This window comes from Triticum urartu, chromosome 3 (assembly GCF_003073215.2).
Source record: "Triticum urartu cultivar G1812 chromosome 3, Tu2.1, whole genome shotgun sequence".
NCBI classification, from domain to species: Eukaryota; Viridiplantae; Streptophyta; class Magnoliopsida; order Poales; family Poaceae; genus Triticum; species Triticum urartu.
Window position 1 is genome coordinate 649,223,261 of NC_053024.1, and position 27,836 is coordinate 649,251,096.

General features: G+C 45.8%; 1 protein-coding gene and 1 pseudogene across 5 annotated transcripts; one reads left to right on the plus strand and one right to left on the minus strand.

Annotated features, from left to right (window-relative positions):
• The first annotated feature begins 4,502 nt into the window (after nucleotides 1-4,502).
• LOC125545687 (snRNA-activating protein complex subunit) lies at nucleotides 4,503-10,469 on the plus strand. 5 transcript variants are annotated; one of them, XM_048709712.1, is made up of 11 exons: nucleotides 4,503-5,167; nucleotides 5,263-5,315; nucleotides 5,442-5,508; nucleotides 5,599-5,687; nucleotides 6,070-6,544; nucleotides 7,090-7,178; nucleotides 8,903-9,002; nucleotides 9,100-9,195; nucleotides 9,287-9,412; nucleotides 9,503-9,763; nucleotides 9,983-10,469. In XM_048709712.1, exons 1-11 carry the CDS (start codon nucleotides 5,018-5,020, stop codon nucleotides 10,262-10,264), a joined length of 1,788 nt encoding a protein of 595 aa, XP_048565669.1. In that variant the 5' UTR covers nucleotides 4,503-5,017; the 3' UTR covers nucleotides 10,265-10,469. The 5 variants fall into 5 exon arrangements, with proteins under 5 accessions (XP_048565669.1, XP_048565668.1, XP_048565670.1 ...); XM_048709711.1 differs by having other exon boundaries at nucleotides 4,505-5,173; XM_048709713.1 differs by having other exon boundaries at nucleotides 4,505-5,173; nucleotides 6,079-6,544.
• Nucleotides 10,470-24,246: 13,777 nt separating this feature from the next.
• LOC125548983 lies at nucleotides 24,247-25,869 on the minus strand (annotated as a pseudogene).
• Between the last annotated feature and the right edge of the window lie 1,967 nt (nucleotides 25,870-27,836).

The window sequence follows — 27,836 nt, forward strand, 5'->3', positions numbered from 1 at the left end:
GCACAAATCATGCCTTTATTCACGGGAAATTTCGGCATGACCTTTGCTAAAAAATGGACATATCGAGCGCCTGAAATTCACCGGAATGGAAATGAATCAACATTCCAGCGTAACATAGGCAACTCGGATCATTTACCAAAACATGACATGTCCAAAACATGACATATCCACATATCACATGTCCAGTTCAAATTTGCATATAAATTCGGAAAATTTTGAAACCTATCTAAATTCATAACTAAATAGATAACCTAATTAACATAACTAAAACCTAAGTAAATTAACCCTAGCTAGCAGAGAGAGAGAGAGGGGGGGTGGTTTACAGAGGGTGCAGGGCGAGGAGGCAGGCCCGACGACGGCCGAGGTTGGGAGGGGAGGAAGTAGAGGAGGGAGGCGAGGGCCGACGGGTCGGGGGCGAGCGTGCCTGGGTCGGGGGCGGCGGGGTCGGGGGCGAGCGCGCCGGGGTCGGGGGCGAGCGTGCCGGGGTCGGGGGCGAGCGCGCCGAGGTCGGGGGCAGGCGCGGCGGTGCGACGGGGCCGGGGAAGAGAGAGTGGGGATTTGGGGGAAAAGAGGCGGGATGAAGCAGGGAGAGGGAGAATTTTGGGTTAAGTGGACGTAGCAGTAGCGCGTTTACACGAAACGCGCTACTACTATTACTAGCAGCTATAGCGATTTTCTGCAAAAACCGCTACTGCTACCTTGACTAGGTGTAGCTCTTTTTCACTAAAGCGCTACTGCTATAACCAGTTTCCCTTTTTTCTTTTCCTCAGCATAATAGGAACATATATATTACATCATTGGACCCTTGCATAATAATGGATAAGTGTGTATACAAAATAGGAACATATATATATTACATCATTGGACCCATGCATAATAATGGCTAATTAAGTGTGTATACAAAATAGGAACATATATTTCCATTTTGCAAAAGCATGAAATATTAATCACACCTCTATCTCGAGATCAAGCACACGGTGGAGATGATGATGTAGGGAGGTCAAAAGTGCACAAAGCTCTTCTTGACAAAGAAAGATCTAGTTAGGGGGCAAATAGGTCACTTAACTAAATGCTACATCTACCTAGCTAGCTAATTTGGGAGGAGACAACTTCAACTAGTGGAGGGGGGAGGAAAAAGAGAAAGGAGATGAATTAATGGAGGTGGTGTAGTTATAGCTAGGAGTAATGAAGAGAGAGAAAGGTAGGTAGAAGAGGGAGAGTAATGGGGGGAGAAGTATTGAGGAAGAAGAAGAGTGAGAGAGGGAGGATGTGGGAGGTAGGGGAAAGGGAGGAGAGGAGATGGGGAGGGGAGGTGGAAAAGGTGGTGGGTGCTGCGTCTTAGCAGTAGCGCGGGAGAGAAAGCGCGCTGCTGCTAAGAGCGTAGCAACAGCGCGCTTTCCTATCACGCGCTACTGCTAAACGGGCCAACCCTGTGCACAATTTCAAAATTAGCAGTAGCGAGGTGACAAAAAAGCGCGCTGCTACTATGGCATTAGCAGCAGCGCGCTCCATGGCGCCGTGCTACTGGTAAACTTATGTCGTTGTGTACTGTCGGTGGATTTTTGTAGCAGCGCGGTTTAAGCGTCACGCGCTACTGCTAAGTTTGCACCAGTAGCGAGCTTTCCGTAGCCACGCTGCTACTACTTAGCAGTAGCGCCTGTTTTTATGCCGCGCTGCTGCTAAGATTCTGTGTATAAGGTTTTCCCTAATAGTGAATATAAGTGATATGATATGGCCATCATCATCTTGTACTTATGATCTCCATCTCCGAAGTACCGTCATGATCACCATCGTCACCGGTGCGACACCTTGATCTCCATCGTAGCATCGTTGTCGTCTCGCCAATCTTATGCTTCCACGACTATCCCTACCGCTTAGTGATAAAGTAAAGCATTATAGCGTGATTGTATTGCATACAATAAAGCGACAACCATATGGCTCCTGCCAGTTGCCGATAACTCGGTTACAAAACATGATCATCTCATACAATAAAATTTAGCATCATGTCTTGACCATATCACATCACAACATGCCCAGCAAAAACAACTTAGACGTCCTCTACTTTGTTGTTGCAAGTTTTACGTGGCTGCTACGGGCTTAGCAAGAACTGTTCTTACCTACACATCAAAACCACAACGATAGTTTGTCAAGTTGGTGTTGTTTTAACCTTCGCAAGGACCGGGCGTAGCCACACTTGGTTCAACTAAAGTTGGAGAAACTGACACCCGCCAACCACCTATGTGCAAAGCACGTCGGGAGAACCAGTCTTGCGTAAGCGTACGCGTAATGTCGGTCCGAGCCGCTTCATCTAACAATACCGCCGAACCAAAGTATGACATGCTGGTAAGCAGTATGACTTATATCGCCCACAACTCACTTGTGTTCTACTCGTGCATAACATCAACGCATAAAACCTAGGCTCGGATGCCACTGTTGGGGAACGTAGTAATTTCGAAAAATTTCCTACGCACACGCAAGATCATGGTGATGCATAGCAACGAGAGGGGAGAGTGTTGTCTACGTACCCTCGTAGACCGGCAATGGAAGCGTTGACACAACATAGAGGAAGTAGTCATACGTCTTCCCGATCCGACCGATCCAAGTACCGAACGTACGACACCTCCGAGTTCTGCACACGTTCAACTCGGTGACGTCCCTCGAGCTCCGATCCAGCAAAGTGTTGAGGGAGAGTTTCGTCAGCACGACAGCGTGATGACGGTGATGATGTTCTACCGACGCAGGGCTTCGCCTAAGCACCGCTACGATATGACCGAGGTGGAATATGGTGGAAGGGGGCACCGCACACGGCTAAGGAACGATCACGAAGATCAATTTGTGTGTCATGGGGTGTCCCCTTGCCCCCGTATATATAGGAGGGAGAGGGGGAGGTGCGGCCGGCCCAAGGGGTGCGCCTGGAGGAGTCCTACTCCCACCGGGAGTAGGAGTCCCCCCTCTTGCCTTGTTGGAAAAAGGAAGGGAGAAGGGAGAAAGAGGAAAGGGGGGCGCCCCCCCTCCTTGTCCTATTCGGACTAGGGGGAGGGGGCACGCGGCCTGCCCTGGCCGGCCCTCCTCTTCTCCCTCAGGGCCCATGTAGGCCCAATAACCCCCGGGGGGGTTCCGGTAACCCCCCGGTACTCCAGTAAAATCCCGATTTCACCCGAAACATTTCCGATATCCAAATATAGGCTTCCAATATATCAATCTTTATGTCTTGACCATTTCGAGACTCCTCGTCATGTCCGTGATCACATCCGGGACACCGAACAACCTTCGATACATCAAAACACAAAAACCCTAATTACGATCGTCACCGAACTTTAAGCGTGCGAACCCTACGGGTTCGAGAACTATGTAGACATGACCGAGACACGTCTCCGGTCAATAACCAATAGCGGAACCTGGATGCTCATATTGGCTCCTACATATTCTACGAAGATCTTTATCGGTCAGACCGCATAACAATATACGTTGTTCCCTTTGTCATCGGTATGTTACTTGCCCGAGATTCGATCGTCGGTATCTCAATACCTAGTTCAATCTCGTTACCGACAAGTCTCTTTACTCGTTCCGTAATACATCATCCCGCAACTAACTTATTAGTTGTGATGCTTGCAAGGCTTGAGTGATGTGCATTACCGAGTGGGCCCATAGATACCTCTTCGACAATCGGAGTGACAAATCCTAATCTCGAAATACGCCAACCCAACAAATACCTTCGGAGACACCTGTAGAGCACCTTTATAATCACCCAGTTACGTTGTGACGTTTGGTAGCACACAAAGTGTTCCTCCGGTAAACGGGAGTTGCATAATCTCATAGTCATAGGAACATATATAAGTTATGAAGAAAGCAATAGCAACAAACTAAACGATCAAGTGCTAAGCTAATGGAATGTGTCAAGTCAATCACATCATTATCCTAATGATGTGATCCCGTTAACCAAATAACAACTCATGTCTATGGTTAGGAAACATAACCATCTTTGATCAACGAGCTAGTCAAGTAGAGGCATACTAGTGACACTCTGTTTGTCTATGTATTCACACATGTATTATGTTTCCGGTTAATACAATTCTAGCATGAATAATAAACATTTATCATGATATAAGGAAATAAATAATAACTTTATTATTGCCTCTAGGGCATATTTCCTTCACGCTGGTCCTAGGGGCATTAGCACGACGACTTCCACAGTCTACTACAACAAGGTTTGTCTGGCTCTAGAGAAGGAGGGGCGATGACGGCGGCGTGCCTTCGGCTTGCTCCAGTGCTTGTAGTCGTCGCTAGGTGGTCCACGAATCTGGGTGTGATTTTTATTACCTCTGGTGTTCTTTTGTACTACCATGATTGGAGACAAATAAATTTGAAGTTTCTCACGCAAAAGAAAAACATGAAGAAATTCTCATAAAAAAATAAAAACCCAAACAGGTAGCAAAGGGAAAAAAAGGAGCGAGGGACACACCCAAGGCACTGGCACGCCACGGTCTCCTCCCCGCACGAGCACATCCAGCGCCACGACCGCCGTCGCCCCTACGGGCTACGGCCCTACCGCCCTCGTCGTTCCTGGTGGCCGTCCGGTCCGGTTTGGATTCGGCAGCGACTTGATCTCAGCGTTTTCGGGAAGGTTCCGCGTAGCGGAAAATAAAATCCTCACCGCTCGCCGTTCTCGCCTCGCCCACCCCGCACTCCTAAGCCCTAGGCCGCCGCCGCCGCCGCCGCCGCCGCCGCCTATCGTGCCGACGGGCCACCCTCCACCTTCCTCTACGTCTCTCCCTAGGTCGCCGCCCTATTCTCTCCCCGGACGCAGCCCGATAAAATCTCTGCTCGACCCTAGGCGGCGGCCAGCGAGGCGACGGCGCCGCCCCTCCTTCCACGCGACTCTGCGCCCTCGCCAGCCTCGGTCCTAGTTAGAAACCAGGATACAACCGACGTGGGCGTATCCAACTCGACGTGCTTCCGTGCTCATTGGCGGCGAAACCCCGGAGGGGGGGGGGGGGGGAGCAAATCGCCGGCGGCGATGGCGGCGGCTGGGGAGGAGGCGGAGTGCTCCGCCGCCGCCGAAGAGCGGCCGCGCGAGCCCTTCGCCCGCGGCGGCCCGGTGTTCATCCCCTACATGGTGGGCCCTGTCTGCACCGTCCCCGAGTTCATCTCCTCCACGCTCCGCGAGGTTCAGGTGCCAGCCCCCCCTCTCCCCAAACCCTAGCTCTTCGATTCGCCCTAGAGTTTTGGTCTAATGGCATCTCGTTTCCGTTTTATGTCCAGTCCCTGCGTGACGAATTGGGCGACCCCGGGGACGAGTTCGATGACGAGCTATGGTAATCCCCAGATTTCATCATTCTGTGTCGGACACAAATCCTCCGCAGTCTGCTTAGTGTGTACTTCCATATTAATGATTTGACATTGCAATCTGTACTTTGTGTGTGTGTGTGTGTGTTTTGCAGCGTTGATGACCTGAGGGTGCTCTCTGAGGAGGAGCTTGTGGAGCGCGCTCTCCGGGAGGCTATGGAGGTGACCTCTCTACTGCTAATCCACTTGCTCTATTCCCTTTGGTGTCATTGGTATCTTGGTGATGCGAGTTTTTTACCCATGCATTTGTAGGAGGGCTGGGACTGTGGCGCTCCAGCACAATCAGCAGATCAGAGTTCTGGCGCTCCATCACAGCCATTGGATCAAAGGTTAGATGGGGGGTAAGCAGTCTGCTTTGGTTGATGCTTGGTTGCTGTATTTTTTGGTGTGGTTGATTTCTTATCTTGTATGATGGCTTAGGCAAGTTGGATTAAATTCAACATGAGCAGAGGATGCTTGGAAAATGTTGGCATGGTGGTTACTAGTTAGCTTCCATGCCAATCAAAAAAATTAGCAAGGTAGGCTTTCCCAAGGTGTCTGCTGTAGTATGTTTTACATGTCATGACATGCAAGTCAGAACTCGTAGCAAGAGCACCTGAGAATTAGTGTTGTAGTGACACTTTTGTGAACTTATGCTACCCCTAGCTGCATTTTTGACATTTGATAATTCGCTTTGTTTTGCCTTATATGGCTGATATGATCTGATGTGTTCTTTTGGTCTAGCACATGCAGAATGTCAGCGAGTTCCACCCCTGGAAATGAGACTGTCACCTCAAGCGCATCAGCTGAAACACAAAGTTCAGTATCAGCTCCCGGTGATATGGCAATTGGACTGCATGAACCACAAGGCAGCAATGGGAAAACAAGAGGTGGAAAGAGGAAAACCAGAGAGAGGAATGGAAACAATGGTGCCCTCACCTCAGATTCAACAGCTGAAAGAGAGACATCTGGATCACCTGTTGAGTTGGCGATTGTACCACATGAATCAGAAGGGAGCAAGGGGAAACCCAGAGGCAGAAAGGGTAAAAATGTAACCTCTTCAACTCCATCAATTGAAAGTGAAACACCTGTATTGCCTAGTGAGGATATGTCAGTTGTTCCTCATGATCCAGAAGGTACAGATGGTCAAACAGAACGTAAAAAGTGTAAAAAGAGAGGCAGGCATTTTGATCGGGAAGTTCGAGCGCATATTTTACAGGTATGACACCATTTGTTTCCTACGTGCTTTGTTAAATGCATTTTTTTTATAAATCTGTCTTGTGTAGTCAGTGTAGTTGCTTTATGCCTTTGTTGCATCATTTCAGTTGGAGCATGTCCTCCTAGATTACTTTAGGTTTCTGGCTAAGAACCAATGATATACAGGGTTTGGCCATTTTGACAATATGATCAGCTGGTTAATAGAGACTTCTGCTGGCGCTGCCAGTTGGTAAGTTTGAAGAATATAAAGCAAGTCTGCGATAGTTGAAAAAGAAACTAGTTCAATTATCCAAACATTTCATATTTACCTATTCTACTAGAATAGATTGAATTCTGCAAAATATATTATAGAACCAGGCTTTAATGAGGATTGCCCAGGTTTCAGTGATATACATGTACATTGTAAAACATTTCCTGAATATTAGTTAGTGGTAGCCTGTGTATTCTCTCGTCATTTAAGTGCATTTATAAATGCATCCGTTTTAGCACCTACAAATATTGATCGTTGTTTTGCATCATATTTTTTCATGGTATTATCATAATCAGGGGAGTTATCTTAGTAAAGCAGAGAAGATGTCAGAGATCATGGTAAAGCAAGAAGATGACAAACGTGCAGCAAGGCTGCACTCATTCAGGTAACGTGGTTAAACTTTGTTTGCCTATATTTAGGCACCATGGATTTTCTTTGTGGCTTTTATTGAATCTTGGTGGGGTGGTATTATTCAAGCCATCACATAGAGATTCTGCCTGCACAATGGTAGATGTAATAACAGTTTGATACTAACTTAACTTTCTGGCATCCTCAATCTCTTACTTATAGAAAGACTTTAGTTTCTAAGATATGTTTTTGTTCAAACATAGCTGCAGAATTTTACGAAGTAGTATTCAGAACCAGATGTACTCAGTTCATTTTTGTTCTGACTCAGATTGAACTCAGAATTCTCGAAGCCTTGGAAACTGCTAAAGAACCTCAATTAAACATAATTAACGGTCTATTATACTCCATATGATTCACATATTTCCTCACCGTGATGTGCGCGCAGACAAAAAACCATTTAATTGAGTTGAAAATAGACTATGCCAATCCTAATCAAAGCACTGAAAGAAACTAATCGCTCCACATCACGCTACCATGCTGCCCACACTTCCTCCACCAACATCAATCCAGGCATGCGTGCTTGGCGTTTACCAGTTCCCCAACCAGCTTGCTCCCTGAGAAAGCCTTCCTGAGATTAAAAGGAAAAGGTTTGAAGGTTGATCTCTGGGAGACAGCTTTGATAGCAAGCTTTCGGATCGAACCGATATGCTACTGGTTCCTGTTCCAGTTTCAAATAAGATGGTTTCTCCTCAGAAAACTTTTGACATTAGTTAAGAGTAGTGTCCCCTCACCGAGTGCTTCTTGAGCATTTTGGTTGCACTTCCGCTGGTTTATTTGTAGGTAAATTGTGGTGCTGTGTTCAGGCAAATTTGGAGGCAATATTTTTGTATAATACACCAAATAGATTTTTATAACCTCTAAACAAACATAAAAGCAGCATTGTCAGCTGCAGTTGCGTAAGGTTGGTTTCACTTCAGCCATTTTAGAATGCATAGATTCAACCGTTCGTATGCAAGTGTGCGGGAGTCGTACTAATAATAGAGCATATAGATGGAGTAGATGAAATGTGACTTCGTAACAGGAACTAGCATAGAGCCTCGTATGTGGAGACGTGGAATGCTAGGAGTGCATCAAATGTGAGTTTTGCCTGGAACAAGGTTTCTTTCAGTACCGTGAAGCTTGGGAAAACAGAAATCAGCATATATTATTTGGGTCACCAGGGAGAAAACGTCGCTAATGCATCATATATTGAAACAGGTGTCCTGAGGCTGGGGACATTGAAGCTTGCCCTTAGCCCCTTAGTCTTTGTGTCAAGTTGGACCTAGCTCCTTTGGATTTAGATCCTGATGGCCATGTCATCATTTACTATTACTCCCCCCGTTCCAGAATATAAGGTGTATTGGTTTCCATGCAAGTCAACCATTTAAAAGTTTGACCAAGATTATAGAACAAAATAGGAACATCTGCAATACCTTATAGATAAAATATGAAACTATCTTTCATGATCGATCAAATGATATAAATTTGATATTGATATATTTTTCTAAAAACTTGGTTAAACATGCACTCGTTTGACATTTAAAAAAACAAATACACCTTATATAAAGGAACAGAGGGAGTATTAATTAATTACTGAATAACTGCTCAAGAGAAACTAAATAATTTTGTCCTTAATTATCTTATGTTATCCAATTAAGACCATAATATAGATGCTTTTGTTTGATCTGCTCTGTTCTTTACAATATTATTATTTGAGTGCAGTGGTGATTCTGTGATGTCCAAAGGCTCTAAGGCATCGGCGGAGAAAATTGACTTGGCAAAATCTCTTAAATACAACAGTGCCCACAGTGCCCCCTGGAAGGTATGGTTTTATCACTTGCAACATGCAAACATTTCTTTATGGAAGTTCTTTTTGTTTTCAGAAATTTTCTCTTCTCACCGTTTTTTTTGTGTTCCAGAACAAAGCTTCGAAATCTGACGAACACATGCCTATAGTTTATCCAGAAGCAATTCTTTGTGTCGAAATTTATGAGTGCAGGCATGGCTCTGTGAAAGTAATTTCTTGGAACTTTCGTTACATGCTCTTATCTTTATGTTGAAATATGCGTAGATTAAGTTTTGTTCTGATCTCTTTGCCTCGTGCAGAATCAGGAATTTCTTGTGTTGGGGAGCCAGCTCCTCACAGATCTGAAGGACAATATTTACTGTTCGACTAATAAGTTGATGGAGTTGAACAAGCTACACAATCATTCTGGCTATTTTCTTATTGAGGTTTTGCTTTCTTTTAATTCTTTTGCAAATCTATGATGACACACTATTGCAGAAGTGCCACGGGTTCGCTAATCTCCACTCTTTTATCAGGACACGTTCTACAATGACACTAGACATTATTCTGCCGTTGATTACAGTAAGCCTATACTTGACTGGCTTGACAATTCCAGTGATGAGGTGGCGGAGAAGTGGGACGCCATTAGTTCTGGCGTGTTGAAGAAACGACAAAAGGACTTATTGAAGGGCTTGCATATTTCAAATGTGCCCGAGTTTAAATCTGCAAACATGCAAAGTACCTACTTTTCAGACCTGCACTTCCGGCTTGGTGCTGGGTACCTCTACTGCCACCAGGTTCCACTCTTATTCTCTTCATCGTATCTAACCAGTCCCTTAGTTGTTGAGAAAAAGATTTGGTGTCTAGAATCTAAGAACAGATAACTTAGAACTGCCATACTGTGTGACGCTTAATATTCAATTTGCGTGCGCAGAAAAAATTGTATATCATCTTGTTTTATATTAAAGAAAGAACCGATATCATTTCCCTCATGTCTCTGGCCTGCACATTTTCAGGGGAACTGCAAGCACACGTTTGTGATTAGAGACATGAGGCTGATCCACCCGGAGGACACGCAGAACCAAGCGGAGTACCCTCTCATGACGTTCCAAATGCAGAGGCGTTTCCAGAAGTGTTCAGTGTGCCAGATCTACCTCGCCACGAAGATGACGGTGGACGATAAATGGGCTCCCAATAATCCCTGCTATTTCTGCAAGCAGTGCTACTACCTCCTCCACTACAAGGAGGACGACTCGCTGTTATACCATCATACCGTGTATGATTACTTCCAAGACTAGAAGGTTTCTTTTCTTCTCCATACCAAAAGCCATGAAGGCCTGGCTTTTACCGCTGGTTCTCTCTTTGTGTACAGTATATTCAATTTTGAAGGTTTTATAGGGAATTTATTTTTGAAAGGTTTGATGTGTATTCTTTGGCTGCATACGTTTTTGAATTTTGAAAGTCACCGGGTGTGTAAATATATGAACCGCCTTTTCCAAATTATACTCTATATTGCTCATTGATTGCTAAGGCTGCGGGAGCTTGTGGCACTAGTGTCGATTCGACTAGGAAGAAACTATCTCATGCCAATTAGATATGTGTTTCTTGCTTATCATGGCTTCAAAATAACTAAAGACTAATCCACAAAAAACAACAACTTCAGGCTTACCAGGAAAAAATATAACTTCAATCTTGGGTAGAACTTAGAGCATAATTGGTTTGATGCCAAAAGTTGGCATGCCAAATTTTGGCAAGTGCCAAATATAGGCTAGAGATTGGTTGCTTGCCAATTTTCATTGCCAATCTCATAAAAAGTTATCAAATGTTGGCAACTTCTGATTTTGCCAAATGTTGGCTCCAAATATTGGCAATGCCAAATGTTGGTAGCAAACTAATCATGCTTTTAGAAAGCAAAGACTGGAGCAACAATAAATGGAAGTAGTTTGCAAAAAAAAAATGGTAATAGAGTAGTTTGTTTTCATCCTAGCAGGCAAGCCACCTTTTCTTTTTAAACGTGTGGGCGTTTGCATCTCGCTCACACACATGGATCAACGTCTGTATGTGTTTGCACGAATCTTGGCATGTTTTGCCAGATTTTTTATGCCAGGTAGGACTGGGCTGGTGTGTGGGCATCCATCCGGTCGCCTACACGTCTGTTTCATCACGGGGTGGGTGGGTGAGGAGGAGGGAGGCTAAAAACATGTAAAAGAATTACTACTATTGTTGCAAGATACTGGTGGGGAGGAGATGAAAATAAAAGGAGGATGTATTGAAAAAATGGCAAGATATAGCTATTCCAAAATGTGAAGGGGGAATGGGTTTTAGAGATTTTGGTCTCTTTAATCAAGCTATGCTGGCTAAGCAAGGATGGAGACTAGTGACTAATCCTGACTCGCTTTGTGCTAAGGTTCTCAAGGGACGATACTTTCACGACTGATTTTATGTCTGCAGCAAATAAGAGGAACTCCTCACATACATGGAAAGCCATATTACATGGCAGAGAGGTGTTGAAACTGGGCTAGTTAAACGCATCGGAGACGGAGCAAGTATAAAAATTTGAGAGGATCCATGGATTGTTTCTAATCATGGCTACCGGTCTATCCTTCGGCTATCAGGCTCTACTGCTACTAAGGTGGAAGAGCTCATCGATCAGGAGAATGGCACCTGGAATATGGAAGTATTGGAGTCAAACTTCGTGACGCCGGATATTCAGGCAATATGTGCAATGCCGATCGGCAACTTGGGAAATGATGTATGGGCTTGGGAGAAGGAGAAACATGGCAGTTTCATTGTTCGTTCGGCCTATAAAACGCTAAGCAATTGGGTACGACAGTCAGACGCTCCATCTACGTCAGTAGCTGCCGGAAGTTCTTTCTGGAAAAAAGTTGTGGAAAATAGCTGTACCGCCTAAAGTAAAGAATCTCTGGTGGCGAGTCAGAAAGGAATTTGTTCCCTGTAGGTTTGTTCTGTTGAGAAGGCACATAGAGAAATTGCCTTTTTGTGAATTGTGTGGGGACGAGGAGACTATCATCCATGCTCTATTTTCAGTGTACCTGGGCAAGGCTCTTTGGAAAGAAATGAAAGAGTTCGCGCACATTAAAATTCTAGAGCTACACCCGCAAAGATATTGAAGGTATTGCTAGGCTCTGATCAATTCACATGTAATGTCCTTTGTGGTTGCTGGGCGGTTTGGTCGGAGAGAAATGATAGGACCCATGGGAAGAAGGAAAGATCAGTGCAAGCTTCTGTTTGTTGGGCACTGGATAATGTTGTTGATCTAACAACCATAGGCAAAGAAGTTAAACCTTCGGAAAAGTTGAAGACATTTCAATGGGTACCTCCAGATAGGGGAATCCTTAAGATCAATGTTGATGCCGTGTTCTTTGACTATACTGGTGGCGGTAGCACAGGTCTGGTGATCAGAGATGCGAATGGCATGCTTATAAGAGCTCAGGCTCAATGGTATCGTGTTGCATCCGGTGCTCAAATGATGGAATTGTTGGCTATCCGGGATGGAATCCAAATATCAAAAGATCTAGGTCACACCAGGATCTGTATAGAGAGTGATGCTAAGGAGATGGTGAAAATGTGCAATTCTGATTTCTCATAGAGATCGGCCTTTACTGCCGTTTGCCATGAGACCAAAGAGCTAATTGGAGGTTTTATTAGATGTGAGCTTACTTTTGTACATAGGGAAGCCAATGAAGCGGCTCACCGATGCGCAAATCAGGCCACAGAGGAGAGAAGGAGATGTCTATGGATTAATTATATGCCAACTTTCCTAGCTGATTGTATCCGGTTTGATGTAGTTCCCTTTTTTGAGTAATATAAGCTCTTGATTGGAAAAAAAACTCTCTCTTTACCCGAACATGTTATTTTGTCATGTCTTTTTGTAGTGCTACATGGCAACTGCCTAGTGTTAGTAGGTAGCAACTCCTAAAGTTTTCAAATCATGGCAACTTTAGTAGACCAGACCATACATGGCAACATCTGCAGTTGTCCAAAAATGGCATCTGGCACTTGACCTGAGATGACAACTTCAATTGAGCAACCATGGCAACTGTAGTTGTCAGACATGGCAACTGTAGTTCAACAACATGACAACTTCAGTTAAACGAACATGGAAGAGAGTCCAGACCATGGCAACTGCGAGGACGCATGGTGACTGTCACGCAGGGCGTACGGGACCGTGAGGTAGGAGGCCGGACGCACGGGCGTGTGGGCGTTATCTATTTTTCCCACACGTAGGCGTGTGGAAGGGACCGCGAGGCAAAAGACCGGACGTGTGGGCATTACTTATTTTACGCACATGTAGACATGTGGACTGGTTTGAAGGAAATATAACCTAGAGGCAATAATAAATTTGTTATTTATATTTTCTTATATCATGATAAATGTTTATTATTCATGCTAGAATTGTATTAACCGGGAACTTAGTACATGTGTGAATACATAGACAAACAGAGTGTCCCTAGTATGCCTCTACTTGACTAGCTCGTTAATCAAAGATGGTTAAGTTTCCTAGCCATGGACATGTGTTGTCATTTGATGAACGGGATCACATCATTAGAGAATGATGTGATGGACAAGACCCATCCGTTAGCTTAGCATAATGATCGTTCAGTTTTATTGCTACTGTTTTCTTCATGACTTATACATGTTCCTCGGACTATGCGATTATGCAACTCCCGAATACCGAAGAAACACTTTGTGTGCTATCAAACGTCACAAGGTAACTGGGTGATTATAAAGATGCTCTACAGGTGTCTCCGATGGTGTTTGTTGAGTCGACATAGATCGAGATTAGGATTTGTCACTCCGTCTATCGGAGAGGTATCTCTGGGCCCTCTCGGTAATGTACATCACTATGAGCCTTGCAAGAAATGTGACTAATGGGTTAGTTGTGGGATGATTCATTACGGAACGAGTAAAGAGACTTGCCGGTAACGAGATTGAACTAGGTATCATGATACCGACGATCGAATCTCGGGCAAGTAACATACCGATGACAAAGGGAACAACGTATGTTGTTATGCGGTTTGACCGATAAAGATCATCGTAGAATATGTAGGAACCAATATGAGCATCCAGGTTTCGCTATTGGTTATTCACCGGAGACGAGTCTCGGTCATGTCTACATAGTTCTCGAACGCGTAGGGTACGCACGCTTAACATTTTGTGACGATTTGTATTATGAGCTATGTGATTTGATGACCGAAGTTTGTTCGGAGTCCCGGATGAGATTGGGTACATGACGAGGAGTCTCGAAATGGTCGAGATGTAAAGATTGATATATTGAAAGGATATATTCGGACATCGGAAAGGTTCCGAGTGATTCGGGTATTTTTTGGAGTACCGGAGAGTTACGAGAATTCGTATTGGGCCTTAATGGGCCATACGGGAAAGGAGAGAAAGGCCTCAAGGGTGGCCGCGCCCCTTCCCCATGGACTCGTCCGAATTGGACTAGGGAAAGGGGGCGTCCCCTTCATTCCTTCTCCTTCTCCCTTCCCTTTTTCCTATTCCATGTGGGAGGTGGAATCCTACTAGGACTAGGGAGTCCTAGTAGGACTCCGCACTTTGGGCGCGCCCTATGAGGGCCGGCCTCCTCCTCCCTCCGTCCTTTATATACGTGGCCAGGGGGCACCCCATAGACACACAAGTTGATCATTGATCTCTTAGCCGTGTGCGGTGCCCCCCTCCACCATAATCCACCTCGGTCATATCGTAGCGGTGCTTAGGCGAAGCCCTGTTCCGGTAGCATCATCATCACCGTCATCACACCGTCGTGCTGACGAAGCTCTCCCTCGACACTCTGCTGGATCGTGAGTTCATGGGACGTCACCGAGCCGAATGTGTGCAGATCGCGGAGGTGCCGTACTTTCGGTACTAGGATCGGTATCGTGAAGACGTACGACTACATCAACCGCATTGTCATAACGCTTCTGCTTATGGTCTACGAGGGTACGTGGACAACACTCTCCCCTCTCGTTGCTATGCATCACCATGATCTTGTGTGTGCGTAGGATTTTTTTGAAATTACTGCGTTCCCCAATAGTGGCATCCGAGCCAGGTCTATGCATAGATGTTATATGCACGAGTAGAACACAAAGGAGTTGTGGGCGTGGGTATATACATATTGCTTGCCATCACTAGTTGATTCTTGATTCGGCGGTATTGTTGGATGAAGTGGCCCAGACCGACATTACGCGTACGCTTACGCGAGACTGGTTCTACCGACGTGCTTCGCACGCAGGTGGCTGGTGGGTGTCAGTTTCTCCAACTTTAGTTGAATCGGATTCAATGAACAAGGTTCTTTCTGAAGATCAAAAAGCAATCACTATACCGCGTTGTGGTTTTTGATGCGTAGGTAAGAACAGTCCATGCTCAGCCCGTAGCAGCCACGTAAAACTTGCAACAACAAAGTAGAGGACGTCTAACTTGTTTTTGCAGGGCATGTCATGATGTGATATGGCCAAGACGTGATGAGATATAAATTGTTTTATGAGATGATCATGTTTTGTTAAAGTTATCGGCAACTGGCATGAGCCTCATGGCTGTCTCTTTGTTGCATAAGATGCAAGCGCCATATAATTGCTTTACTTTATCACTATGCGATAGCAATAGTTGCAAAATCAATAGTTGGTGAGACAACCATGTGATGACACGTTAATAAAGATCAAGATGATGGAGATCATGGTGTCATGCCGGTAACGATGGTGATCATGACGGTGCTTTGGAGATGGAGATCAAAGGCACAAGATGATGATGGCCATATCATATCACTTATATTGATTGCATGTGATGCTTATCCTTTATGCATCTTATTTTTCTTAGTTCGGCGGTAGCATTATAAGATGATCTCTCACTAAATTTCAAGGTATAAGTGTTTTCCCTGAGTATGCACCGTTGCTACAGTTCGTCGTGCCGAGACAACACGTGATGATCGGGTGTGATAAGCTCTACGTTCACATACAACGGGTGCAAGCCAGTTTTGCACACACAAAATACTTGGGTTAAACTTGACGAGCCTAGTATATGCAGATATGGCCTCGGAACACTGAGACCGAAAGGTCGAGAGTGAATCATATAGTAGATATGATCAACATAGTGATGTTCACCATTGAAACCTACTCCATCTCACGTGATGATCGGACATGGTTTAGTTGATATGGATCATGTGATCACTTAGATGATTAGAGGGATGTCTATCTAAGTGGGAGTTCTTAAGTAATATGATTAATTGAACTTTAATTTATCGTGAACTTAGTCCTGATAGTATTTGCATATCTATGTTGTAGATCAATTGCTCACATATAGCTTCCCTGTTTTATTTATGATATGTTTCTAGAGAAAACTATGTTGAAAGATGTCAGTAGCAATGATGCGGACTAGCTCCGTGATCTGAGGATTATCCTCATTGCTGCACAGAAGAATTATGTCGTTGATGCACCTCTAGGTGACGGACCTATTGCAGGAGCAGATGCAGACGTTATGAACGTTTGGCAAAGCTCGGTATGATGACTACTTGCTAGTTTAGTGCACCATGCTTTATGGCTTAGAACCGGGACTTCAAAAATGTTTTGAACGTCATGGAGCATATAAGATGTTCCAAGAGTTGAAATTGGTATTTCATACTCATGCCCATGTCAAGAGGTATAAGACCTCTGACAGTACTTTGCCTTGCAAGATGGAGGAGAATAGCTCAACCAGTGAGAATGTGCTCAGATTGTCTGGGTACTACAATTGCTTGAATCATGTGGGAGTTAATCTTCCAGATAAGATAGTAATTGACAAAATTTCTCTAGTCACTATCACCAAGTTACTAGAACTTCGTGATGAACTATAATATGCAAGGGATGACGAAAAATAGTTCCCGAGCTCTTCGCGATGCTAAAATCGGCGAAGGTAGAAATTAAGAAAAGCATCAAGTGTTGATGGTTGACAAGACCACTAGTTTCAAGTAAAAGGGCAAGGGAAAGAAAGCAAACCTCAAGAAGAATGGCAAGCAAAAGTTGCCACTCCCATGAAGAAGCCCAAAACTAGACCCAAGCCTGAAACTAAGTGCTTCTACTGCAAAGGAAATGGTCACTGAAAGCAGAACTGCCCTAAATACTTGGCGGATAAGAAGGATGACAAAGTGAACAAAAGTATATATGATATACATGTTATTGATGTGTACTTTACTAGTGTTCATAGTAACCCCTAGGTATTTGATACCGATTCAGTTGCTATGATTAGTAACTCGAAACAGGAGTTACAAAATGAACAGAGACTAGTTGAGGGAAAAGTGACGATGTGTGTTGGAAGAGATTCTAAGGTTGATAAGATCACCATCGCACACTCCCTTTACCTTCGGGATTAGTGTTGAACCAAAAATAAATGTTAGTTGATGTTTGCGTTGAGCATAAATATGATTGGATCATGTTTATTGCAATACAATTATTCATTTAAGTCAAAGAATAATTGTTGTTCTATTTACATGAATAAAACCTTCTATGGTCATACACTCAATATAAATGGTTTATTGAATCTCGATCGTAGTGATACACATATTCATAATATTGAATCCAAAAGATGCAAAGTTAATAATGATAGTGCAACTTAAATGTGGCACTGCCGTTTAGGTCTTATTGGTGTAAAGCGCATGAAGAAACTCCATGCTGATGGACTTTTGGAATCACTTGATTATGAATCACTTGATGCTTGCGAACCATTCCTCATGGGCAAGATGACTAAGACTCAGTTCTTCGGAACAATGGAGTGAGCAAACAAACTTGTTGGAAATAATACATACTGATGTGTGCGGTCTAATGAGTGTTGAGCCTCGCGGCGGGTATCGTTATTTTCCGACCTTCACATATGATTTGAGCAGATATGTGTATATCTACTTGATGAAACATAAGTCTGAAACATTTGAAAAGTTCAAAGAATTTCAGAGTGAAGTGGAAAATCATCGTAACAAGAAAATAAAGTTTCTATGATCTGATCGCGGAAACAAATATTTGAGTTACGAGTTTGGTCTTCATTTGAAACAATGTGGAATAGTTTCGCAACTCACGCCACCTGGAACACCACAATGTAATGGTGTGTCCGAACGTCATAACCGTACTTTATTAGATATGGTGCAATCTATGATGTCTCTTACCGAATTACCACTATCGTTTTGGGGTTATGCATTAGAGACAGCTGCATTCACGTTAAATAGGGCACTATCTAAAAATCCGTTGAGACGACACCGTATGAACTGTGGTTTAGCAAGAAACCTAAGTTGTCGTTTTTTAAAGTTTGGGTTGCGATGCTTACGTGCAAAAGTTTCAAACCGATATGCTCGAACCCAAATCGGAGTAGTGCGTCTTCATAGGATACCCCAAAGAAACTATTGGGTACACCTTCTATCACAGATCCGAAGGCAAGATATTTTGTTGCTAAGAATGGATCCTTTCTAGAGAAGGAGTTTCTCTCGAAGGAAGTGAGTGGGAGGAAAGTAGAACTTGATGAGGTAATTGTACCTTCTCCCTTATTGGAAAGTAGTTCATCACTGAAATCAGTTCCAGTGATTCCTACACCAGTAAGTGAGGAAGCTAATGATGATGATCATGAAACTTCTGATCAAGTTACTACCGAACCTCGTAGGTCAACTAGAGTAAGATCCGCACCTGAGTGGTACGGTAATCCTGTTTTGGAAGTCATGTTACTTGACCATGACGAACCTACGAACTATGAGGAAGCGATGATGAGCCCAGATTCCGCAAAATGGCTTGAGGCCATGAAATCTGAGATGGGATCCATGTATGAAAACAAAGTGTGGACTTTGGTTGACTTGCCCGATGATTGGCAAGCCATAGAGAATAAAAGGATCTTCAAGAAGAAGACTGACGCTAACGGTAATATTACTGTCTACAAAGCTCGAATTGCCGCAAAACGTTTTCGACAAGATCAAGGTGTTGACTACGATGAGATTTTCTCACTCGTATCGATGCTTAAAAGTCTATCCGAATCATGTTAGCAGTTGCCGCATTTTATGAAATCTGGCAAATGGATGTCAAAACTACATTCCTTAATGGATTTCTTAAAGAAGAGTTGTATATGATGCAACCAGAAGGTTTTGTCGATCCTAAAGGTGCTACCAAAGTGAGCAAGCTCCATCGATCTATCTATGGACTGGTGCAAGCATCTCGGAGTTGGAATATATGCTTTGATAAAGTGATCAAAGCATATGGTTTTATACAGACTTGCGGTGAAGCCTGTATTTACAAGAAAGTGAGTGGGAGCACTACATCATTTCTGATAAGTATATGTGAATGACATATTGTTGATCGGAAATAATGTATAATTTTTTGGAAGGCATAAAGGAGTGTTTGAAAGGAGTTTTTCAAAGAAATACCTCGGTGAAGCTACTCACATATTGAGCATCAAGATCTATAGAGATAGATCAAGACGCTTGATATATTTTCAATGAGTACATGCCTTGACAAGATTTTGAAGTAGTTTAAAATGGAACAGTCAAAGAAGGAGTTCTTGCATGTGTTGCAAGGTGTGACGTTGAGTAAAGACTCAAAACCCGACCACAGCCGAAAATAGAAAGAGAATGAAAAGTCATTCCCTATGCCTCAGTCATAGGTTCTATAAAGTATGCTATGCTGTGTACCAGACCTATTGTGTACCTCACCATAAGTTTGGCAAGAGGGTACAATAGTGATCCAGGAGTGGATCACTGGTCAGCGGTCAAAAATATCCTTAGTGGAATAAGGAAATGTTTCTCAGTTATGGAGGTGACAAAGAGTTCATCATAAAGAGTTACGTCGATGCAAGCATTGACACCGATCTGGATGACTCTAAGTCTCGATCTAGATACATATTGAAAGTGGGAACAATTAGTTAGAGTACCTCCCTGCAAAGCATTGTAGACATAGAAAATTTGCAAAATACATACAGCTCTGAATGTGGCAGACCCGTTGACTAAATTTCTCTCACAAGCAAAACATGATCACTCTTTGGGTGTTAATCACATAGTGATGTGAACTAGATTATTGACTCTAGTAAACCCCTTGGGTGTTAGTCACATGGAGATGTGAACTAATCACATAAAGATGTGAACTATTGGTGTTAAATCACATGACAATGTGAACTAGATTATTGACTCTAGTGCAAGTGGGAGACTAAAGGAAATATTCCCTAGAGGCAATAATAAAGTTGTTATTTATATTTCCTTATATCATGATAAATGTTTATTATTCATGCTAGAATTGTATTAACCGGAAACTTAGTACATGTGTGAATACATAGACAAACAGAGTGTCCCTAGTATGCCTCTACTTGACTAGCTCATTAATCAAAGATGGTTAAGTTTCCTAGCCATGGACATGTGTTGTCATTTGATGAACGGGATCACATCATTAGAGAATGATGTGATGGACAAGACCCATCCGTTAGCTTAGCATAATGATCGTTCAGTTTTATTGCTACTGCTTTCTTCATGACTTATACATGTTCCTCTGACTATGAGATTATGCAACTCCCGAATACCAGAGGAACACCTTGTGTGCTATCAAACGTCACAACGTAACTGGGTGATTATAAAGATGCTCTATAGGTGTCTCCGATGGTGTTTGTTGAGTTGGCATAGATCGAGATTAGGATTTGTCACTCCGTCTATCGGAGAGGTATCTCTAGGCCCTCTCGGTAATGTACATCACTATGAGCCTTGCAAGCAGTGTGACTAATGAGTTAGTTGCGGGATGATGCATTACGGAACGAGTAAAGAGACTTGCCGGTAACGAGATTGAACTAGGTATGATGATACCGATGATCGAATCTCGGGCAAGTAACGTACCGATGACAAAGGGAACAACGTATGTTGTTATGCGGTTTGACCGATAAAGATCTTCGTAGAATATGTCGGAACCAATATGAGCATCCAGGTTCCGCTATTGGTTATTGACCGTAGATGAGTCTCGGTCATGTCTACATAGTTCTCGAACCCGTAGGGTCCGCACGCTTAACGTTCTGTGACGATTTGTATTATGAGTTATGTGATTTGATGACCAAAGTTTGTTCGGAGTCCTGGATGAGATCGGGGACATGACGAGGAGTCTCGAAATGGTCGAGACGTAAAGATCGATTTATTGGAAGGCTATATTCGGACATCGGAAAGGTTCCGAGTGATTCGGGTAATTTTGGGAGTACCGGAGAGTTACGGGAATTCGTATTGGGCCTTAATGGGCCATACGGGAAAGGAGAGAAAGGCCTCAAGGGTGGCCGCGCCCCTTCCCCATGGACTCGTCCGAATTGGACTAGGGAAAGGGGGTGCCCCCTTCCTTCCTTCTCCTTCTCCCTTCCCTTTTTCCTATTCCATGTGGGAGGTGGAATCCTACTAGGACTAGGGAGTCCTAGTAGGACTCCACACTTTGGGCGCGCCCTATGAGGGCCGGCCTCCTCCTCCCTCCATCCTTTATATACGTGGCCAGGGGACACCCCATAGACACACAAGTTGATCATTGATGTCTTAGCCGTGTGCGGTGCCCCTCTCCACCATTATCCACCTCGGTAATATCATAGCGGTGCTTAGACGAAGCCTTGTTCTGGTAGCATCATCATCACCGTCATCACGCCGTCGTGCTGACGAAGCTATCCCTCGACACTCTGCTGGATCGTGAGTTCGTGGGACGTCACCAAGCCGAACGTGTGTAACTCGCGGAGATGCCGTACTTTCGGTACTAGGATCGGTCGATCGTGAAGATGTACGACTACATCAACCGCGTTGTCATAACGCTTCCGCTTACGGTCTACGAGGGTACATGGACAACACTCTCCCCTCTCATTTCTATGCATCACCATGATCTTGCGTGTGCGTAGGAATTTTTTTGAAATTACTGCGTTCCCCAACATGGTTCTCTTAAATACCACACGAAACGTGTGGCCAGACCCCTTAACGCCCACATGTGGGCGTTATCGGGACCCTTTCTTTTTTGAGGGGCAGATCTTTTTTTAGAATCACATCGTGCTTTATTGCATAAGATGAGATCAACGTTTACAGAAATACATAAATGTTCCAGAGGGGAATCTAACTTTTTTTAGGGGGCTGATCTACGCCGGCGCGCCGGGCCAATGATTTAGCCGGCCGCGCTCAAGCCATCAGATCTAATTACGTTGGACCGTCAGATCTAGGTAAAAACGGTTCGTCCCAGCCCCCTTCTTCCTCTCGCAGCACCCTTGTCTTCCTCCCCCGCATCTCGCGCATGCACCCTCCTGCATCTCGCGCAGCTCGGCGGGGCGGGGGCCGCACTCTCCTCCTACCCGCCTCCCTCCAGGTCGCAGCACCGCTCCTCCCCTCCGCTCCTTGCTAGTTCTTGTCGTCGGGATTCGCGGGAACCCCACACTAGCATCTTGTTTTCGTGCTCGCTGTTCGCGCTTGAAAATGGATGTAGCAAAAACTTTGCCGGTAGTAGAAAAATCCAACTATGGTTGCAGCAAAATCATCATCGCCGCCGTCGCGAGGTCATAGCTCTGACTTGATGGAGGTAGGAAAAAACTTCGCCGGTAGTACCAAAAAAACAACTACGGTTACAGCAAAACTTGTCATCGCTGGTGCCCCATGACCATCCTCTGTTTGTATAAAAAATGAAGCCGGTTGTAGCAAACAACGGAGCCGGTTGCAGCTTTCGGCGTCGTCCATGGCTTCACGAAACCCTATTTCCACCGCCACAACCTTGTGTACCCGTGAGATCCCATCTTGTGGCCTTTTCCGGTGCTCCGCTGGAGGAGGAATCGATCACGGAGGGCTTCTACATCAACACCATAGCCTCTCTGATGATGTGTGAGTAGTTTACCACAGACCTTCGGGTCCATATTTATTAGCTAGATGGCTTCTTCTCTCTCTTTGGATCTCAATACAAAGTTCTCCTCGATCTTCTTGGAGATCTATTCGATGTAATTCTTTTTGCGGTGTGTTTGTCGAGATCCGATGAATTGTGGGTTTATGATCAAGATTATCTATGAACAATATTTGATTCTTCTTTGAATTCTTTTATGCATGATTTAATATCTTTGTAAGTCTCTTCGAATTATCAGTTTGGTTTGGTCTACTAGATTGATCTTTCTTGCAATGGGAGAAGTGCTTAGCTTTGGGTTCAATCTTGCGGTGTCCTTTCCCAGTGACAGCAGGGGCAGCAAGGCACGTATTGTATTGTTGCCATCGAGGATAAAAAGATGGGGTTTATATCATATTGCTTGAGTTTATCCCTCTACATCATGTCATCTTGCCTAATGCGTTACTCTGTTCTTATGAACTTAATACTCTAGATGCATGCTGGATAGCGGTCGATGTGTGGAGTAATAATAGTAGATGCATAATCGTTTCGGTCTACTTGTCGCAGACGTGATTCCTATATACACGATCATGCCTAGATATTCTCATAACTATGCGCTTTTCTATCAATTGCTCGACAGTAATTTGTTTACCCACCGTAGAATTTGTTATCTTGAGAGAAACCACTAGTGAAACCTATGCCCCCCGGGTCTATCTTCTATCATATTATTTTCATATCAACTTGCTATTTCTATCGTTGTTTATTTTGCAATCTTTATTTTCCAATTTATACCATAAAATACCAAAAAAATTTATCTTATTATCTCTATCAGATCTCACTTTCGTAAGTGACCGTGAAGGGATTGACAACCCCTTTATCGCGTTGGTTGCGAGGTTCTTGTTTGTTTATGCAGGTACTAGGCGACTTGCGTGTTATCTCCTACTGGATTGATACCTTGGTTCTCAAAAACTGAGGGAAATACTTACGCTGCTTTGCTGCATCACCCTTTCCTCTTAAAAAAAAACCAACGCATGGTCAAGAGGTAGCACCAATCCAGCCGCTTTCAGCAAAAAAAACTAAGCAGAGTAGCGTGCTCCCTGAAAAGGAGATGGAGGTGTGGAGGAGGAACATGGAGAGGGAAGGGGGAGGCTTGCCGCGGTGGATCTCATCGGGGGCACGCGCATGGCGAAGGGTGTCGCGAGCGCGGCCGAAGACATGTGTGCTGGTGCGGGCGGGGGCTGGCGCCTGTGATGCGGGTGCCTCGACGTCCTCGTTGCGGGGAAGAAGAAGATGGGGAAAATAACGATGGAAGCAGTGCTCTCGTCGCCTTGTTTTTTTTCTAAGAGGTGCTCCCATCGCGAGTCGCACGATCAATACCGATCGCAGGGCCCGCGCGCGTCCGGCGGAACGTTTCCGCCGGCGCGCCGTCTGGAAACGTTTTCCCTTTTTTTAGGGAAGGAGCGGAATCTAACTAAACTTTTTTTTTGAGGATGGGAATCTAACCAAACATATGTTTTTCTTTTGAGGCAAACCAAACATACGTTAGTCTATGTGTAAGGCATAGAAGCCCATGGTTCAGCCCACCATGACGTGCCTATCGAAGATCCAACTGAAGCGGGCCGGCCTGAGCTCGCTACGGGCCGCCCTCTGGTGTGCCAGCTCCTCCATCCTCCGGATCTTGGGCGGCAGCCCGCACACGTATTCCTGCGCGCGGCGGCCTTCTCCAGAGAGTCCGGCGAGCTCTGCCACCCGCCACCTGCGCACGAAGTGCTCCACCAGATCGCCGTAGTCCCTCGCCGTGTACACGCCGGCACTCTGCGCCACGGCGGAGAACCGCTCGAACAGGCTGTTCTCGCCACTGGCGGCGTCGTGGCCGTCGGACATGAGCAGCCCCGGCATGGTGACCTTGCCGCGCATGACGTGCGCCAGCGCGCGCACCATGCCGTCGGGGTCCACCTCGAAGAGCTTGGCGCAGACCCTGGTGTAGCCCGCCTCGTGCCTCTTCTCGTCGGCGGCAATCACGCCGCAGATCTTGGCGAGCGCCTGGTCGCCGTGCTGCCCGGCGAGCCTCGCCGTGTGCACGTGGGAGACGAAGGTCGCGCGCTCCTGGAACGCGCCGTAGATCACGCTGTGGTACGGGCTCTTGGGCACCAGCATCTCCTTCATAGCAAAACAACATATATAATGTTTTAATTAACCAGTGCACAAGTTTGTAGTGCACTGAGTACGTACGGTGCAACTGTGTTTATGCGCGTACGTACCATGCCGTTGCGGAGGAGGTGGTGGACGGTGGTCTCGACCTGGCGCATGTCGACGCGGCCGGAGAGGTAGAGTTAGCGGTTGAGGTCGCCGTGGTGGTTCTCCTCGGCCGTCCAGCCGCGGATCCACTGCGCCCAGGGGAGGCTGCTGGCGCCGGTGTCGTCCGCGATGCCCTCCGTGCGGTTCCCCATGCTCTGGTACGACGGCAGCGCCTCCTCCGTCACCATGTTGCCCACCAGGCAGACCAGGACCTCGTCGGGCACGCCGGCGGCTCCCGCGCGCAGCGTGGCAACGCCGTCCATGAAGGCGGACAGAGCCTCCTCCTCCGACGCGCCGGGTGTCGCGGCGGAGAACGGTAGGAAGTCGTGCGGCTGCCACGAGGACTCCACCGGGTTGAGCAGCGGGAGCATGTTCGCCGCCACCCAGCCGTTCAGCGACCGCACGATCTCCATGTCGATGCTTCTCGGCGGAGCCTCCACCGCCGCGGCCCATCTCGTCGCCAAACTGGCCGCAGCAAAGCTAATTAGTTAGCGGAGCTGCATGCATATAGCTCGGAAGTTGCACACTTGCATTGCGTATACCTGCTGCACCTAGGATTTGCAGGACAGAGGATCCATCCGAGGCGCGTGGCTCTCCCCGAGCCCGCGTCGCTCTTGTTGGAGAAGAAGCAGAGGTTGGCCGACGTGCCCACTGCTAGCCCCAGCTTCGCCATCGATCACCAAACACTCGTGTTGTTGCTGAATGTAGGAATGAATCTCAGCTTGCACACACGGTGCACATCTATATAGGCGAGTCGGAAGGATAGAATGCACCGGCAAAACTACGATGGGAACCAACCAGGAAGGGGAGGGGAGCCATATGGAACAGCCAACGGAATGAATGCGCCGCAGAGCGACGACATTAATGGCGCACATGCACGTTTGACAGAGTGACAGTACGTACTGGAGTAGATTCGGTGCAAGTGTTGATCCCGGAGAAACGTTTCCAACGGACCCCTGCCATGTCTGTGAGTCCATGCTCACGTTTAAGTCTTGATTGACATGCAAAAGAAATGAACAGCCACACTCTGAGAGCATTAAACGTTTCCAACCCACCCCTGCCATGTCTGCGAGTCCATGCTCACGTTTAGCTCCTTGACTGACATGCAAAAGAAAGGGATAGACTAGGGGTCGGTCGACCGAAAACTGATTTTGAGTCGGGCCATTCGGTTTCAGCCATCGGATGCAGAACCAACGGTCAGATGGCTTTCTTCAACCTCCATTCTCCCCTTCTTCCCTAGAACACCACCAGTGGCAGGCCTAGAATCTCAGCACTGGGGGTGCCACAATTCAAGTTTTTCTAAAATTTACACTACATATAGTATAATTTGGTCTAAACATCCTTGTAACCTCTACAAACAGTCTTAAAATAACATTAGTCTTACATAGATAAAATTATTTTGCAGATTGGTACAGGGTGCCATGACACCCGTGGCACGCCCCTAGATCCGCCACTGAACATCACACGTACCATCAGTTGAACCGCCAGTCCCTGTCACCCGTTCCCGACGATGTTCCCACGTGAGCCTTGCCACCCCCCCTCTCCTCATCGCCACACATCGCCGTGCTGGCACCAGCCCCATGCAATCCCTTTAAACTGGCGAAGCACCGGATTTTTTAGGCGAGCCCTGCACTCCCCACCCTGAACCGTCAAGCTTCATACTCGCCTCCACAGGCAGCCACCCGCTCCCGCTTATTCTGGCCGAGGCCTTGCCGTCGTCTTGAGCCTTGCTTCACTTACCCCGCCGCCACCGTCGGCGGCCTCAGTAATCCGCGCGACTGTTGCTTCCCTCCTGAAAGAATCGACTAACCTAAATTTCCAATTTAGGTGACTGAAGTTCCGCTAAACTGCAAAAGAGATGAACAACCACACTCTACCAGCAATTAATGTTTTTTTGCGGAACTCAAACTTGAATTACTCAATAATAGTGTTCGTACACTCGCTGGTTGCAATCTCCAGCAATTCCGGAGGCCCTGACCGTAGCCATGTCATGGTCCTATTTTATAGTCTTGCAAAACTCGCTAAACAATCACTAGCTCCATTCTAGGAACAAGGTACATGAGTAATACTACATAATCTAAGTCCTGAAGGTACTTTATTTCCTTAACGATGGAAGCATAAACTGATATGTCCTCCTCCTTGCTTTGTACCATTGAAATCGCAACTGAAGAACGTTGGGGAACGCAGTATTTAAAAAAAATTCCTACGATCACGCAAGATCTATCTAGGAGATGCATAGCAATGAGAGGGGTGAGTGTGTCTACATACCCTTGTAGATTGAAAGTGGAAGCGTTTAGTAACGCGGTTGATGTAGTCGAACGTCTTCGCGATCCAAGTACCAAACACACGGCACCTCCGCGATCAGCATACGTTCAGCTCGATGATGTCCCTTGAACTCTTGATCCAGTTGAGGCCGAGGGAGAGTTCCGTTAGCACGACAGTGTGATGACGGTGATGATGAAGTTACCGGCGCAGGGCTTCACCTAAGCACTACGACGATATGACCGAGGTGTATAACTGTGGAGGGGGGCACCGCACACGGCTAAGAGAAGACTTGGTGTGCCTTTGGGGTGCCCCCTCCCACGTATATAAGGGGGGAGGAGAGGTGGCCCGCCCTAGGGGGGACGCCATGGGGGGGAGTCCTACTTGGACTCCCGGTCCAAGTAGGATTCGCCCCCCCTTTCCTAGTCCAAGTAGGAGTAGAAGGGAAGGAGGAAGAGAAGAGAAGGAAGGAGGGAGGCGCCACCCCCTCTCCTTGTCCAAT